Source organism: Protobothrops mucrosquamatus, unplaced genomic scaffold (genome assembly GCF_001527695.2).
Source record: "Protobothrops mucrosquamatus isolate PMUCROS unplaced genomic scaffold, P.Mucros_1.0 scaffold234, whole genome shotgun sequence".
NCBI classification, from domain to species: domain Eukaryota; kingdom Metazoa; phylum Chordata; class Lepidosauria; order Squamata; family Viperidae; genus Protobothrops; species Protobothrops mucrosquamatus.
The window spans coordinates 147,645-166,167 of record NW_015386585.1 but is presented as its reverse complement, the minus strand read 5'-3'; the positions used below and the strand labels follow the sequence as shown (position 1 = coordinate 166,167).

General features: G+C 35.5%; 1 protein-coding gene across 1 annotated transcript in view; it reads right to left on the bottom strand.

Annotated features, from left to right (window-relative positions):
* Positions 1 to 18,523, bottom strand: part of FSTL4 (follistatin like 4) — a 201,362-nt gene that overhangs the window by 64,852 nt on the left and 117,987 nt on the right. The window contains exon 4 of the mRNA XM_015814277.2: positions 1,045 to 1,211. Within this exon, the coding sequence (XP_015669763.2) occupies positions 1,045 to 1,211 (167 nt within the window). The remainder of the gene's footprint in view (positions 1 to 1,044; positions 1,212 to 18,523) is intronic.

Genomic DNA, 18,523 nt, shown 5'->3' with positions numbered 1-18,523 from the left:
CAGGGTCCATTTGCAAATTCTAAGCAAGGAGAAAATGAAGGAAAGTCACTTGTTCGCAAAATGACTTCTCTGGAGGGTATATAATACCCATCAGTGGAACAAACTGATAAGAATAAACAACAACTAACTTATCAAAAAATTTGAATGCTCATCCAAAAAAGTATTTGAGATCTAATGCACACACACAAATTCACACACACACACTCATACTCTGTCCCCCACACATACCATACACACACTATTTGAACATGTATTTTCCTTATCCAAAAGAACATCCATTTTAAACAACGTAAAACATCTGTTTTATGGAAGATAAGCTGCATTTAACTGAATCAACTGTGTTTTTGTTCTTCTTACTTTATGAAAAACTTATTGTCCAAACAGAACACCAACTGGGAGCATTTCACAAGATAATCTTACCTATCCTAATGAAACATACCTGTTTTCTATTCCCATCCAGGCTTTTATAGTTATTTATTTTCATTACAAAGGCTGGTCTGATTTTTTACCCCCTGGTTTGATGAGTTTGATTCTGATAAATTTAAAGCTTTTTCCAGCATGTCCCCGCTGAGCTCCAACCACATCTTTTTTCCCCATCCTCTTCCCGATACAGCATTTTCAGTGTTGGGAAAATTAGGGAATAAAGGTTTTTGCAGTATTTGTCTTTTCAAAACTGGAACTCCATTTCTAGTTTCTGGTTTATCCTATGCTTAAGAGTTTGTTTTAGTGTATATAAGGTAGCAAAAAATTCTGAGGAAATCTTCTTTCATCCTATAACCATGATTATGCATAAGCACGATATATATCTTTACACAGTAAGCCACTAAAGTTGAAAATATAAAAACTGCCACATTTAAAACTGAGGAGTGATTGAAAACTCAAAGTTTCCCACAAAAACTAATTTTTACTATTGAGAATGTATTTTCCCTGAGGGAGAATATACAGTTTATATTCAAATAATGTGTGAATCCTGGGAGAATGTAAATTCATACTTTAATTTCTCCAATGTGTAGTCATGATTATGACAGAAGACTTAAGACTTACATTGATATCTTCCAAATCCAAGAAGTTCAACATAATCCCATTGCGTTTCCAGATGATTGGAGGCCTCAGAGGTCCGTGTATAGCACAAGTCAATACAGTGCTTAGTCCAACAGTTACTGTGGTAATGCTGACTTTCTGCTCTTCGGGGAGTATGAGTTGAACCACCTCTGTGAAAATAATTACAAAAGGCAATTTATTCTTTTTACTATCTACTAAATAAAAATGATTAAGGAGTTTTCAGTAATAGCTAAAATGTCGGTTGCCCTAAATGTAAACCCAAATACTCCCTGCCCATCAGATAATCCTCAAGGTTGTTAGACATAAGATAATATCAGTCTTACTAGCCTGCAGAAATCAAATTCATATTAAAATGATTAGCATATACTTTTCTTTCGCAATGCTGACAGGCACACCTGTTTGGACTAATTGTTTATCAGGTTAAGAATGTGAAAACCCTGTCTATCTATCTATCTATCTATCTATCTATCTATCTATCTATCTATCTATCTATCTATCTATCTATCTATCTATCTATCTATCTATCTATCTATCTATCTATCTATCTATCTATCTATCTATCTATCTATCTATCTATCTATCTATCTATCTATCTATCTATCTATCATCATCTGTATGTCTGATTGGCAGAACTACCCAACTAAAACAGTATGATTTTAGGCACCATGCATCAAAAATGTACAATAAAGCAAAGAACTCCCACCTAATATTTAAAACATATCTGATATGTAAAATATAAAATGGAACAAAACACAATCATAAAATCATCCAAAGATGCTTTTCTTCAGCTGGACCAAACCCTTGGGGGAAAAGCCATATATAACATATATGGTCTGGATTAAATAAATAAGTAAGTAAGTAAGTAAGTAAGTAAGTAAGTAAGTAAGTAAGTAAGTAAATAATAACCAGGAAAATATTGTATATTGTACACTCAAATGTACACTGAGAATTCTAGATCCCATATTATATCCCAGAAATTTGGTTCAACTTATCCACGGATAGACTTATTTGCAAGAATATGACAATATTTTTAATGTACCATATTTCCCAGTTATACTCGCAGATGAACTTATCCATAGATAAACTGTTCTTCAAATGTTTAACCAAAATACCATGAAAAAAGCAGGTTGGCTTTTCTGCAGGTTGCATATCTCTCATGGTATTTTGATTAAAATGTTGGCTTCTTCGTGGACTGGTTTATCCATATGTGTATATGATAGTTTTATTAAGATAGACAGTGCAATGCCTACTGAGTAAACAGTCATCCATGACCTCTTACATCAGAAAATGATATTTTTCATCATGATTCTTTTCTAATTCCATTCCATTCTATTCTAATTACATGGTATTCTATTCCATTTTAACTGCTTTGTATGAAGTGGTTTTAGGGTTTTTTAAAAAATTTTTTTACTTGGCACTACATTCTTTTTTTAAAAAGATTTTATTGAGTTTTATAAGGTTGGGGATAAGATAGGATCGGGATGGGGATTAAGGTTTAGGTTAGGGTTAGGATCAGGACTGGGATTAGGACAGGGTTGGGATCAACATTGGGGTTACCCCCAATACCATTTTCAATCTTTAGCAAACAGACTATTGTCCGGGTACATATGTTCGGTTAACAATAATTGATATAATGGTAAATAGCTGTAGTAAATGTGATAAACGATAATCATAAACAGTATCAGTTGGTCAATACATATCATTCTTCTTACTAATATATATTCAAAATAACATATCACATTCATTTCTCACTAGTTCGTTTTTCTAACCATTGGTAAAAATTATCCCATGTTCTAAAGTAAACTGAATCTTCTTTCTCTTCAATCTCTAAAGTCAATCTATTCATTTCTGCACATTCTAAGATTTTCTTAATTAAGACCTCTTCCGTTGGTAAGTTTTCATTTTTCCAGTATTGGGCAAATATTATTCTCACTGCTGTCAGTACATGCAATATTAAGTATTCATTCTCCTTCTCATAATTAGATCCTAATATTCCTAACAAAAACAGTTCTGGTTTAAATTATATCTGTCTTTTAATCATCTTTTCCGACCATATATGTATCTTGATCCAAACCTTTTTTGCTTTAGGGCATATGCACCAGATATGATAGTTAAGTACCTGGCCTTTGATTGCATTTCCAGCAATTATTCAAAGTATTTTTAAACATTTTTGCTAATCTTACTGGTGTCATATGCCATCTATAAAACATTTTATACAGATTTTCTTTATATGAGACTGCTGTAGTCAATTTAATATTTCTATCTCATAATTTTTGCCAGTCTTCTAAATCTATAGAATATCCAAAGTTTTTTACTTGGCACTACATTCTGATTAATACCACCAAAAAGAAAAATAATATAGCCAAAATTGTGATATCTGTACATTTTATCCCATCAAAACCCCACAATAACAGCATTATTATTTGCATATATAACTGTTGTAAAATATGCCAACCAGCTTTGCCACATGAACAGGTAAGTTATTGATGATGGAATTACTGTCTGTGGAAGAGAATTATTATTAAACATTTTAATTAAATATAATGAGAAGTGATGAAATAATAAAGCAATATTGTCAAATCTGAAACATTTATAGCTCTATCATTCCCTAGATATCTGTTCTTGACTCTGTACTATGCAACAGTTAAATGCTTCAAGTGGAACTTTCACATTAATAGCCCATTAATATGATATTTAAGATGATAGTTTATACCCTCTGATGCAATACTGATCTAGTCTGTGGTTGACATACAAGCAATATAGCAAATACATGGACTTCAGGAGAAAGGTATCTCTAGAAATCATGCATATCAGAGCTGTCCAATTTTCACCTGTCCAATAGAGGGAAGTCAAGAGATACAGAAAATTATTAACACATGAAGTTATCTTGTGGTCACCTGGAGGTCTACAGCATAGATATGGTAGTTCCAATCACATTAAATCGATCAGTGTCCACAGAAAATGGAATAGATTCCAGAGTCATTAAGGTAGGTCCCTACAGGCTCAGAACATGAAGACCATGACCCTGAAATGGAATTGAAAGAAGATTGTATTGCTGAAAGGAACAGAAAGAATGAAAAAAAAATGTAGACAGACATTCAGAAGAACAGATATTGGCAAGTCTGTGATTGGAGGACTGTAAAGACAAAAAGACCAATACCGTAGTTTAAACTGGGCGCTGATTCAAATCGGGAGCCAGTGCAGAGCCGTATGCAGACATGTAATGAACATGCTAGGCCCAGAACCACCCAAATGACATTATTCCAGACTAAAATCAGAGGATGGAGAAAGGTATTAATAGCAATAGCAATAGACTTATATACTGCTTCATAGTGCTTTGCAGCACTTTCTAAGTGGTTTAAAGAGTCAGCATATTGCCCCCAACAAACTGGGTCCTCATTTTGCTGAGCTTGGAAGGATGGAAGGCTGAGTCAACCCTGAACCAGTCAGGATCGAACTCTTGGCAGTGGACAGAGTCGGTCTGCAATACTGCATTCTAACCTCTGAACTTTTACTGAAGAACATTTTAACAAGACAAAAACAATATATATATTGGAAAAGAAACAAAGAAAATAAGGAAGAATAGTGAATAAGTAAAAAAAGAAAATAAAAGAAAGAAAAAATAAAAATAAAAATAAAAAGAAGATAACAAAGAAGTGGCTTCTGATCTTTTTGACAGTGATTATAAATGCATTTACATGTTACCCTCTCTGTTTAAGTTTAGATCATAATTTCCTTCTTTCCATAAGCTACCCTTTCTGATACTCAAACCTATAAACACAAGCTCGTTTTTTCTCCTTTTTTTAGCTAAAAGTGGATAAGAGGTTAAATTTGAACATTATCCAGGATAATGGAAGCTCTGATTGTGAATCATAGTCCTTTCCTTTTTACACAAGGAAGGGATAAAAATGGTAAGTAAACTAGGACTGAAGATTGATTTCTAAGTGACATCCACTCTAAGGTGAAATTCCCAGGACTGAAATTGACCATATAATACTGAAATTAAAAACCCAAGAAGGCAAAGAAAAATATTCCAAGGATTCAAAAACAGCATCACCAATTATTCCCAAAGATTTAAAAGCCAACTGCCTCCAGTACATCTCTCAGATCCAAAAGAACTAATGTGAGTGGAAGTCATTGGACTTGGTCCCCAAAATGTCATTCAGCATTAAAGAAAGGACTATTTCAATTGAGTAACCTATGCAAAATTCTAAGTGACGTAGATCAACAAGGCCGTTAGATGATAATAAATGAAAAAGACAAGTTCTCTCATGAACAAAGATAGAAGCTGGAATTGGAGCACAAATAGGACTCAAGGAGGGTCAACAAGAAATGAGGAAGGGTGTCCTTCAATGAGGCCGGAAAACTATCAGCACTTAAAAAATAGGAAGAGGGAAAGGAACTGAAGAGTAGGGTGTGGCAGGATCGGGGTAGGGAGAAGGATGAACCGGGAAAGTAAAGAAAGGCAATTTTCTTAATATAATCTTCCCAGACTGGAAAAAAAAAATCAAAAGTAGCAGAAGACAATAGAGAGAATGATTGAGGAGAGCTAGTTGGGAGGAAAATAATAAATAATAATAACTTTGTTAGAAAATAATTACACCAAGTCCTCGACTTACAATGATTCATTCAGTGACTGTTTGAAGTTACAGCAACACTGAAAAAAGTAACTTATGCAATTTTTATACTTACAACCGTTTTATACTTACAATCACATGGTCATGTGATCAAAATTCAGATGCTTGGCAACTAGCTTGTGTTTATAACAATTGCACTGTCCTGGGGTCATGTGATCATCATTTGTAACCTTCCCAGCTGGCTCTTGACAAGCAAGTAATGGAGCAAGCCAGATTTTCTTGATGACCGAACTGCAGTGATTCACTTAACAACTATGGCAAGAAAGGTCGTAAAAGGGGTCAAGACTCATTTAACACCTTTCTCGCTCAATAATAAAAAAATTGGGACTCAATTGTGGTCGTAGGTCAAGGACTACCTGTATGGAACAGAGAGATGCTGGGTGGATATTGCTAAGTGAAAAGCAACTATTGTGATAGAAAATAAGAAAGACAATTAACATTCCTGAAATAAGATCCTGGCTGGAATTTATAGAAGCTTTGTCATGATTAAGAGGCACTGTTTTTAACACTTGAAAGAATAAGTCTTTTTGACAATAGTAACAATGCTTTGAGAACTAGTTTGTAGTAGTTAAGGCATCAGGCTAGAAACCAGGAGATAGTGAGTTCTAGATCCACCTTAAGTATAAATCCATCTGGATGATCTTGGGCCACCCATTCTACCATATCTCAGCCCTAGGAAGCAGGCAATAGCAAACAACTTCTGAAATCTTCCCCACAAAACTGCAGGGATTGCCAAGGCAATCACCAAAAGTCCAAACTGATCTGAAAGCATGGACACAACTAAGACACATGAAAGCAAAACTGTTGACATGGTTTAAGAAAACAAGCAGCATAGACTTTAAGTTGGCAGTTGGCCGGAGAACCATTAATCACACATGTCCACCTTTTCTGTGACACACACAAAACAAAAGTTCAGACTATCTTGGAAAGTAACTGTGAGAAGATACCTAATTTTCTTTATAAGTGTCAGGGCTGATTAATCTTTAAAAGACACAATCTGAAACAATGGCTAATCCAGTCATCTATTCTTTACTGTTTCAATTCCTTTCCCCTTTATTGATGAGCAGAGAAATTAAGAATCCACCATGAAATACTAATCAGTGAACCTGACACAGTCTGGGCTTGCTTGAGTAGTAAAACACTTTATCAATGTTCTGGTTGATATAAAGAAAAGATAGACCAGGTAATTGACATTTGCTCTTCAGAATGGCAGTTGCCTGATCAGACTCTCCAGGGATATAATTCCTCTTTTCTTTTCTTTTCTTCAAGCATCAATATGCTAGTCAGTATGAATATTCAGTTCAAATAAAATGGTATAAAATTTCAGAAGCATTATAGGCATATAGAATATACTTAAAATAACTGTCATATAGGGCATTTTATCAAAAAGGATGTTTTTTTTAAACACACACACACCTAAACTTTAAAGCATTTATTCCCACAACTTTCCTAAAAAAAGCTAAGTATATTAGTTTTTTATTTTTTTTTTAATGAACTGTCATCAATATCTTCCTTCACTTATCAGTTGCGTTTGACAGTTTTCTAGATACAGATGTAATAATAGAAAATTGTTCCTGTAGCTTTACTAAATTAATTGAAAGAATGCCACCGCGCGGGCGGTGTTGGGAGGGACTCGTCGCTCCCATGTAACACCGCTGCTGCGCGAGCTGCATTGGCTGCCGGTGGCCTTCCGGGTGTGCTTCAAGGTGTTGACTATCATCTTTAAAGCGCTCCATGGCATCGGACCCGGATACCTTCGAGACCGCCTCCTGCCGCAGATTACCCCCCATCGACCTGTACGCTCCCACAGAGTGGGCCTCCTCAGGGTGCCGTCAGCCAGACAGTGCCGGCTGGCGACCCCAAGGGGGAGGGCCTTCTCTGTGGGAGCTCCCACCCTCTGGAATGAACTGCCCCCAGAGATCAGGGTGATCCCTGATCTCCCTTCCTTCCGCCGCGCCCTTAAGACATGGTTATTCCAGCTTGCGGGACTGGCCTAGGGGAAACTTTTAGAGGGGTTTTAATTACATTTTAATTAGATCAAATTTAAATATTTCCTTCTTAATTAATTTTAAATTTGTGATGTCATTTGTGTATTTTTACCTGATTGTTAGCCGCCCTGAGTCCGCAAGGAGAAGGGCGGGATATAAATTTAATAAAATAAAATAAATAAATAAATAAATAAAATAAATAAATCTTCAATTTTAGAGCAACCTTGATTAGCCTTTTCTCATTTATTGTGAAACAGGCATCTTCATTAACCTCATGCTTGGATAATTTTACCTCAGACAAATTTACTAAACACCTGGAATTATTTTGCCTTGCTCAAGGATACAAAACATAGCTACATGAAGGGAAAGTCTTGTCTAACTAATCTACTACTTTTTTGAGAGTATTGATAAACATGTGGACAAGGCAAGCCAGTAGACGTCATCTATTAAGATTTTCAAAAAAACGTTTGATAAAATCTCTTATCAAAGATTTAGCAGTAATTTTAAGTTATGGATTATAAGGGCAGGGCCAGTTCTAAATAAACAATTGGCTTAATAACAGAAAACAAGGAATAGGGGTTCATGGATATTTTTCAAATGGAGGAATATAATTAATGGAGTCCAGGATTGGTGTTTTTTTAAACATATTTATAAATGATCTGGAATCAAGTGCGACTAGTGGAATAGCCAATTTTGTTGATAACACTAAATTGTGCAGAGTGCTGAAAACAAGAAGGGACTGTAAAGAAACCCAAAGGGATCTAAGGCACATTACATTAGGGCAATAAGTGTCAAAATGGCAGGTGTCATTCAAGATGAGCAAGTGGAAAGTAATGCAGACTGGTGCTGAAAATCCTAACTACTCAAACAAACTAAAAGGATCAGAGCAAGCAGAGCTAGCTGAGAGAGGAGATCTTGGAATCACGGTGAACAGTTCAATGAAGCTGTTGATTTGATACAGCATGCACCCGCTGCAAAAAAGATATCAAATCAGATATAGAGAATACAGAGAAGGTTCAGAGTGGAACAAATTTCATCCGGGCTGGAGAAGCTTTCCTTTAATGAAATATAATGGTGTTTAGGTATACAAAAATTAGGTATACAAAATTAGGCATGGTGTGGATAAAATAGATAAAGAGAAGCTATTTTCCTCTCCCCAAATACAAGAATCAGAAGTCACCCAATGAAATCAAATACAGACAAAAGATATTTTTTTAAATGCATAATTCAAACGTAGAATTCACCACCGTGAGATGTGGTGTGCTGGCTACCAGCTTTCCTGGGTTCAAAAATGGATTGGACCAACTTGTGGAAGTCCTGGGGACCAATACATGTTACTCTTGATGGCAGCCTGGCCCTTCTCTGAAAGCTGGGCTTCTTTGTGTACTTGGTTGGCCACTGTGAGAACAGACAGCTGGACTAAATGGGCCAGGGGTCTGATTCAGGAGGCCACTATTTATATTCTTATGATCTGAACACTTCACAGTTTCTGCCCAGTGTACACTTTGTTCCAAATTGCTCACAGTTTGCAGAGAACTCCTTTCCAATATTTTTGTTCTATTTTCTGCAAATCTTACTGAGGGCCTAACCCAAAGTGGCTCTCGCTGCTGCACACCACTTAAAAACAGGCATCAAATTTACTGAAGCTGTGCACTTTTCATTAGGGAATATTAAGTGCTGAATATGTAAAGCACCAGAAGGTAGCTCTCTTATAATGAGTTAAAAAGAGCAGAAAATTGTACAGTTAAGCCAATTACCAGGTATAGAAGTATTCTNCTGAGGGCCTAACCCAAAGTGGCTCTCGCTGCTGCACACCACTTAAAAACAGGCATCAAATTTACTGAAGCTGTGCACTTTTCATTAGGGAATATTAAGTGCTGAATATGTAAAGCACCAGAAGGTAGCTCTCTTATAATGAGTTAAAAAGAGCAGAAAATTGTACAGTTAAGCCAATTACCAGGTATAGAAGTATTCTCGGTCAACTATGAGACTCTATACAAACTTTTGCTCTGAAAATCGATATTACAGATTGTGTCAGATTACTATAATCTGGCCAGATTATGATTTTCTTCTGCCTATTGTTATTCACACATATTTGAGATTTGATTACATTCACAGTTTATAATATTTTATTATTTCTAAATATTTACAACACATATTTCAGTTATTTCTAACACTAATATATGCAATATTAGTACATTTTTTAAAGTTGAAGTACATTTTCTTCTTTTGATGAAAATAATTATATTTGACATGCACTTAAAGGATAAAAACAATTAGCAAATCACATAAAATTTAGTGGCTTTAATGAAGATCCTTTTTGTTTAAAGAGATAAGACATAAGAGGGAATCATACTGGCTTTGTCTTTGTGTTCCCTTAATCATAGGGTTTTTTTGGGAATGATTTGGATTCTATGAATCACTTTTAACATTATCTCATATTCTTTCTTTCAAGTGCACTGTTGTAATATTTCCTTTTAAAATAGGACAAATATTGAGTTTCACAGAAGAACAAGGAAAAAGATTTCTTAGAAAAATTGCATATGATGATCTTTTACAATTGGCTGACCAGTCTCATGCATTCTAACAAAGATATAAGCTAACACAATCACCACCATTCTTTTATTTATTGCAAGTACTTTTGGAGAACACAAACTCACAGATGTTAAAGATGAGTGAGAAGATCAAACAAGTGCCATTAGGATTTCAGCAGCATAGATCCTATTGTGACCCTGTGTGAGTCAGTAGTATCCGAGCAGATGGCAACATCTAGCTGATCTTGTATGGTTTAGAAGCCAAGTCTGTCTAAAATTCATCTAAGAAACAAGCCTACAGGGAACACCAGGGCTGTAGGATAGATTGAGAAGTTTAAAAGTATTCTTCAAGAAAGCAATGACAAACTGCCTCTACATGGTTATAATGTATGAAGTCACCAGAAGTCAAGCTTGACTAGAGAGATACTTTTCTTAATTTAGGGATTAAGAAAGAAATCATACAGGCAGGATATATGTTGCAAGTATGCATCTCTAGTCATATATACTTGTAAATATTCTTGATATAAACTATTAAGCATTTTATATTGATCTATAACCATTATATTTTATTCCTCCCAGTTGTATTATTGTGGTTTGTCACCCAATCAGCAGGATGTTTCAACTGGATTTGCTATTTTCATCTATCTTTCCCAAGGATCTGGAAAGGCAGGTGTTGTTTGTTGTTGTTTGATGGTGTTAACAGTAGCATTGCAGGACTGTTCCATGTAAAACTGCCATTTGCAATTGATTGATAATGATATTTTCAACGTTTCTCCAAGTTTTTCTCTTCTCTGCTGTTGTCTCAAAGTACTGCCATGTCTACTATTCAGATATATATTTTTTTGTCTTTCTTATTGACAAGTGTTAAGTCAGAGGTGTTATGTGGCGGGACCTGTCTGCTTATATTCTAAAGTCCCGGAACACTTTAGCTTCTTCTTTTTCTATATCTTTTTCTATTTTGTGGTCTACCAGTTCTTGCTTGCAGGCAAATGTTATTTCTTACCAATATCCCAATGCACCATTGTTGCTACATTGTCATTATTGTTATTACTACTACTCAATCACAGGGTTTTTATGAACTGCACTGATTTTAATAGGAATAATCTTTAATAGCAAGTCCTACATGCCAATTTAGTGAGATAGTACCATTTATACTTTTTTTATCATGGAAATCTTTCCTCTGCTGTCATCTGAAGCCAAGCAACGGCAATCATAATTTCACAATGAAGACATATATAATTGAGGTCATTACAGGGAGCAACCGGGAACGAGCATCTACAGAACAAAACTCATTGATTTAGCATAGCTTAGAGATAATTTACATAGCAAGTGCGGGTCATAGATTCTACTTTCCTTCAGCAAGAGGAGTACATTACATGCAGAATTCCATTTGATTTGGAAAATGATTTTTGTATCTCTAATTAGATTTTTTGGGACTTTAAGTTCCTGATATAACATTTTGCACAATATTTTACTGCTTTTTAATTATTTTTTCCTATTTGCTCTCAGATATACCTGAAACAATGAAATATTTTTTTCTAGATTTCCGCAGATGTGCATCTTATTAAAGAATGAAGGTTATTCCATAGCATTTATTTATTATATTGATTGGCAGAGGCTCCTAATGTATTCTGTCTCCAATTAGTAAAGGAGCATGAACTTTGCATTAAATTTTAGTCTCAGTAAGTACGTTATATTCTAATTTAGGGCATATGCAAGCAAAGACTTTTTTCTCAGTATCTGCTCTAGCAGTCAATAAAACATTTCTAATTAGGGATGTATGAACCAAAATTTATTTGTTCTCTGCCTTTTTATTGAGCCAAAGAAATGTCTGTGCAATCCCATTCAATTCTGTGATGTATATACAGTACATATGTTTGATGTCTGTCTGTCTGTCTGTCTGTCTGTCTGTCTGTCTCTCTCTCTCTCTGTGTGTGTGTGTGTGTGTGTGTGTGTGTGTGTGTGTGAGAGAGAGAGAGAGAGAGAGAGAGAGAGAGAAGGGTATTACATTGTACATATTAGATTTACATTCCACCTTTCCTCTAGAAATTTACAGCAGCATAAGTATTCCTTTCTCTCTCCCCCACTTCCCTGCAACAAGAGCAACCCAATGAGAGTGTTGGGCTGGGGAACAAAAACTAGAACTTCTCAATGGGTTTCCATGACTAAATGTATACAAATCTATAAATATCTCCACACTGAATTATATTGGAAAGCAAATTAAAAAATTGAGGCTACTATTTTATGTTAATCAAATCCACATAGAATTCTGGGGGGGGGGGGGAATGCCATTAGAAACAATGGGATCTATGGCTACCATTGTTTTACCATTCAAGGGCTGCAGTAAATGCAAGAATCTCTTTGGATTCAATGCCATGATGACAGTTTGTCAGCATCTACAACCCTTCCACTCATGAAAGCAACTCTTAAAGTAGACTGCATCTGTCTAAATCATTAATAATAAATATGAAACTAACAGTGATCCAGTGATAAGGAATTTGTGTATCCTGTTCTGTAAAATTTCATTTGTTCACATTAACATTTTTTCCTTCATTTTAAAAAATAATTCCTGAAAGCAGCTAGGAATCAGTACTAATGCTGTAATGCTCCAAATTCTTGTTTCAGGAAGAATTGGCTTAGCTTGCTAACATTGCAACTCACTATGTGAGTTTGTTTGCATAATTCGTGCAATGAATCTGAGGAAATGGCTAAATAGGGAACAAGAAAACTACTACCATCAATAATGATAGGTTCAGAACTTTTTGTTATAGGCATGACATTCATGGATTGAGAAAATCTATTTTTGTTTTTCTATGTATTTATATATCAGCATATTGATTTTTATATAGACTCTGAAAAGTATTTCAGAGGCTCAGGTCATAGCCAATGAAAAATCTTCCCCATTTTATTATTTCCATCATGAATTCTAAGTGTACAAACATAACTGAGCAAATGTATGTGTAAAATTAGATTATTTTTTTTAAAATCCTAAGAAAGTATACTAATCTAAGCTATATTTTGTAATTGCCATAATTCAAACTCTTACTGTAATATGCCCTCTGCCTCCCACAGGCATGCTGCTTCAAATAATGTTTTATAGTAAATTCGGCACTAAATTAGTCACAGTGTTTTCTGAGTCATAAAAAAAGCCTGATTGTATTTCTAACCATGACAAAGAATTTAGCATCTTTTCTGTTTGTCATTTATTCATGAAGTCTATAGGCTATGACTGTTTGAGTTATGCTTAATCTTTCACTAAATTACAGTGTTTCTCAACCTTGACAATTTTAAGGCATGTGGACTTCAACTCCCAGAATTCCACAGCCAGCATTGCTGGCTGTGGAATTCTGGGAGTTGAAGTCCACATGCCTTATATTGTCAAGGTTGAGAAACACTGCGCTAAAAAGTATACAATTTATTTTGTCAACGTTCCCTCCAGAAAATAAGTCCATTCATGGCTGAGTGCTTCTCAACACAAAAGTCAATTTTGTAGCTTTTGTAGCCTCCTCTACAAACATCTCTACACTCAAAAGATAAAGGAGGTAGGCCAAGGCCTTGGATTTTCATCTATAGTCTCATGAAATAAACATTAGGGGTTCTGTGAGTCACCCCAAATCATATTGAAGCTGTCAACTTGAATCAAATTGATCTGAATGATGATTCAATTCAGGAGAAAAGAGTATGTTTGCATATCATCAGATCAGTTCAAAAGCATCTGATCTGAAATATGGAATCAATTATTTGATAGAGAGATTAAGATCAAAGGGGTGATTCAGTCAAAGTGCCTATGAACTGAATGGTTGTGCTATATATCGTTAATAAACAGCACCATCAGCAGTAAATTCTCTCTCTGTCACTTGCATTACCAGCTAACTATGGCAAGTAATAACATGCACATGTTTTTCTTTTCCTTTCCTCACATCTTGAATTATACTTTTCTTTTCGCAAGTCATTGTTATTACATGTACAATATAGTAAGAACACAACAGTAGGTGGGGGAGGTGTAGACAGGAGAATCAATGATGACATCTGCATGATTATATCATTATTTAGATGTTGCAATATAAGTACAGATGCCAAGTTGCATATAGATCAGATATGGATCATTTTACTGTCCTTGTGGTTTATTGTGCTAAGGATATAAAAATTTGACAATTTATTCAAATATGGTTTACTCGTCAGTATCTGTGATCTCTGGGCAGAATAGTAGTTTGACTTGCCAACCAACCAATCATGTTATAGGAAACACTTGCATGCTTCCCAAGGTGAGCCACAGGGGGGGTGAGCTTCTCTCTCTCTCATACCAGAGAGAAAGATGAGTGGCTCTTCCTGCAGTGTCACCCAAGGCCCTTTTCCTTCCTGGAATTCCCTCACAAATGGACGTTGCAACCAGGAAGGTTCAGAGCTGTTGGGAATCTGACTGTTTGCACAGAGCATATCTCCCCACTGAAGTGGTACCTAATTATCTACTTGCACAGAACATGCTTCCAAACTCTTAGGTGGACAGAAGCTGAGGCGAGTGATAGGAGCTCATCATCTCGACCGTCATTAAGTCACCGAGCCACCAAGCTTCTAGCTGTTTATGCTACAAATGATAGAATCTTAACGGGGAACTGGGTGGTTGTCTTTTGTAGCTGAGAACTCTTGGCAGGTTGCCACAACCAGTTATGTCACTATCTGAAGCACAGAGCAACATGTAATCAGTACCACTTAGCTCAGATGGAGGCTCAATTGTTGAAGGATTTTTTTTTTTTTTTTTTTCAATATAGAATTTTATTGTTTTTATCATAAACGAAAAAATACATCACAAGTATTACACAATGATTTATCCCATCCCCCCACCCCCCAGACTTCCCAAACCAAACCTAGGCTAACATTCAACTACAAGTAAACAAATATTAATATCTCTAACTCCAAACTCTAAACTTAAGCAATCCATCTNCTGAGGGCCTAACCCAAAGTGGCTCTCGCTGCTGCACACCACTTAAAAACAGGCATCAAATTTACTGAAGCTGTGCACTTTTCATTAGGGAATATTAAGTGCTGAATATGTAAAGCACCAGAAGGTAGCTCTCTTATAATGAGTTAAAAAGAGCAGAAAATTGTACAGTTAAGCCAATTACCAGGTATAGAAGTATTCTGGGTCAACTATGAGACTCTATACAAACTTTTGCTCTGAAAATCGATATTACAGATTGTGTCAGATTACTATAATCTGGCCAGATTATGATTTTCTTCTGCCTATTGTTATTCACACATATTTGAGATTTGATTACATTCACAGTTTATAATATTTTATTATTTCTAAATATTTACAACACATATTTCAGTTATTTCTAACACTAATATATGCAATATTAGTACATTTTTTAAAGTTGAAGTACATTTTCTTCTTTTGATGAAAATAATTATATTTGACATGCACTTAAAGGATAAAAACAATTAGCAAATCACATAAAATTTAGTGGCTTTAATGAAGATCCTTTTTGTTTAAAGAGATAAGACATAAGAGGGAATCATACTGGCTTTGTCTTTGTGTTCCCTTAATCATAGGTTTTTTTTGGGAATGATTTGGATTCTATGAATCACTTTTAACATTATCTCATATTCTTTCTTTCAAGTGCACTGTTGTAATATTTCCTTTTAAAATAGGACAAATATTGAGTTTCACAGAAGAACAAGGAAAAAGATTTCTTAGAAAAATTGCATATGATAATCTTTTACAATTGGCTGACCAGTCTCATGCATTCTAACAAAGATATAAGCTAACACAATCACCACCATTCTTTTATTTATTGCAAGTACTTTTGGAGAACACAAACTCACAGATGTTAAAGATGAGTGAGAAGATCAAACAAGTGCCATTAGGATTTCAGCAGCATAGATCCTATTGTGACCCTGTGTGAGTCAGTAGTATCCGAGCAGATGGCAACATCTAGCTGATCTTGTATGGTTTAGAAGCCAAGTCTGTCTAAAATTCATCTAAGAAACAAGCCTACAGGGAACACCAGGGCTGTAGGATAGATTGAGAAGTTTAAAAGTATTCTTCAAGAAAGCAATGACAAACTGCCTCTACATGATTATAATGTATGAAGTCACCAGAAGTCAAGCATGACTAGAGAGATACTTTTCTTAATTTAGGGATTAAGAAAGAAATCATACAGGCAGGATATATGTTGCAAGTATGCATCTCTAGTCATATATACTTGTAAATATTCTTGATATAAACTATTAAGCATTTTATATTGATCTATAACCATTATATTTTATTCCTCCCAGTTGTATTATTGTGGTTTGTCACCCAATCAGCAGGATGTTTCAACTGGATTTGCTATTTTCATCTATCTTTCCCAAGGATCTGGAAAGGCAGGTGTTGTTTGTTGTTGTTTGATGGTGTTAACAGTAGCATTGCAGGACTGCCATTTGCAATTGATTGATAATGATATTTTCAACGTTTCTCCAAGTTTTTCTCTTCTCTGCTGTTGTCTCAAAGTACTGCCATGTCTACTATTCAGATATATATTTTTTGTCTTTCTTATTGACAAGTGTTAAGTCAGAGGTGTTATGTGGCGGGACCTGTCTGCTTATATTCTAAAGTCCCAGAACACTTTAGCTTCTTCTTTTTCTATATCTTTTTCTATTTTGTGGTCTACCAGTTCTTGCTTGCAGGCAAATGTTATTTCTTACCAATATCCCAATGCACCATTGTTGCTACATTGTCAGTATTGTTATTACTACTACTCAATCACAGGGTTTTTATGAACTGCACTGATTTTAATAGGAATAATCTTTAATAGCAAGTCCTACATGCCAATTTAGTGAGATAGTACCATTTATACTTTTTTATCATGGAAATCTTTCCTCTGCTGTCATCTGAAGCCAAGCAACGGCAATCATAATTTCACAATGAAGACATATATAATTGAGGTCATTACAGGGAGCAACCGGGAACGAGCATCTACAGAACAAAACTCATTGATTTAGCATAGCTTAGAGATAATTTACATAGCAAGTGCGGGTCATAGATTCTACTTTCCTTCAGCAAGAGGAGTACATTACATGCAGAATTCCATTTGATTTGGAAAATGATTTTTGTATCTCTAATTAGATTTTTTGGGACTTTAAGTTCCTGATATAACATTTTGCACAATATTTTACTGCTTTTTAATTATTTTTTCCTATTTGCTCTCAGATATACCTGAAACAATGAAATATTTTTTTCTAGATTTCTGCAGATGTGCATCTTATTAAAGAATGAAGGTTATTCCATAGCATTTATTTATTATATTGATTGGCAGAGGCTCCTAATGTATTCTGTCTCCAATTAGTAAAGGAGCATGAACTTTGCATTAAATTTTAGTCTCAGTAAGTACGTTATATCCTAATTTAGGGCATATGCAAGCAAAGACTTTTTTTCTCAGTATCTGCTCTAGCAGTCAATAAAACATTTCTAATTAGGGATGTATGAACCAAACTTTATTTGTTCTCTGCCTTTTTATTGAGCCAAAGAAATGTCTGTGCAATCCCATTCAATTCTGTGATGTATATACAGTACATATGTTTGATGCCTGCCTGTCTGTCTGTCTGTCTGTCTGTCTGTCTGTCTGTCTGTCTGTCTGTCTCTCTCTCTCTCTCTCTCTCTCTCTCTCTCTGTATGTGTGTGTGTGTGTGTGTGTGTGTGAGAGAGAGAGAGAGAGAGAGAGAGAAGGGTATTACATTGTACATATTAGATTTACATTCCACCTTTCCTCTAGAAATTTACAGCAGCATAAGTATTCCTTTCTCTCTCCCCCCTACTTCCCTGCAACAAGAGCAACCCAATGAGAGTGTTGGGCTGGGGAACAATAACTAGAACTTCTCAGTGGGTTTCCATGACTAAATGTATACAAATCTATAAATATCTCCACACTGAATTATATTGGAAAGCAAATTAAAAAATTGAGGCTACTATTTTATGTTAATCAAATCCACATAGAATTCTGGGGGGGGGGAAATGCCATTAGAAACAATGGGATCTATGGCTCCCATTGTTTTACCATTCAAGGACTGCAGTAAATGCAGGAATCTCTTTGGATTCAATGCCATGATGACAGTTTGTCAGCATTTGTGGCTCCCGAGGATGTGGACAGGATCCTGGGGAGGCTGAATGCGACCACATGTTTATTGGATCCGTGCCCCTCCTGGCTGGTACTGGCGGCTCGGGAGGGTACACGAGCCTGGCTCCAGGGAATTATAAACGCTTCTTTACGGGAGGGTGTCTTCCCCGCGATCCTAAAGGAGGCGGTGGTGAGACCCCTCCTGA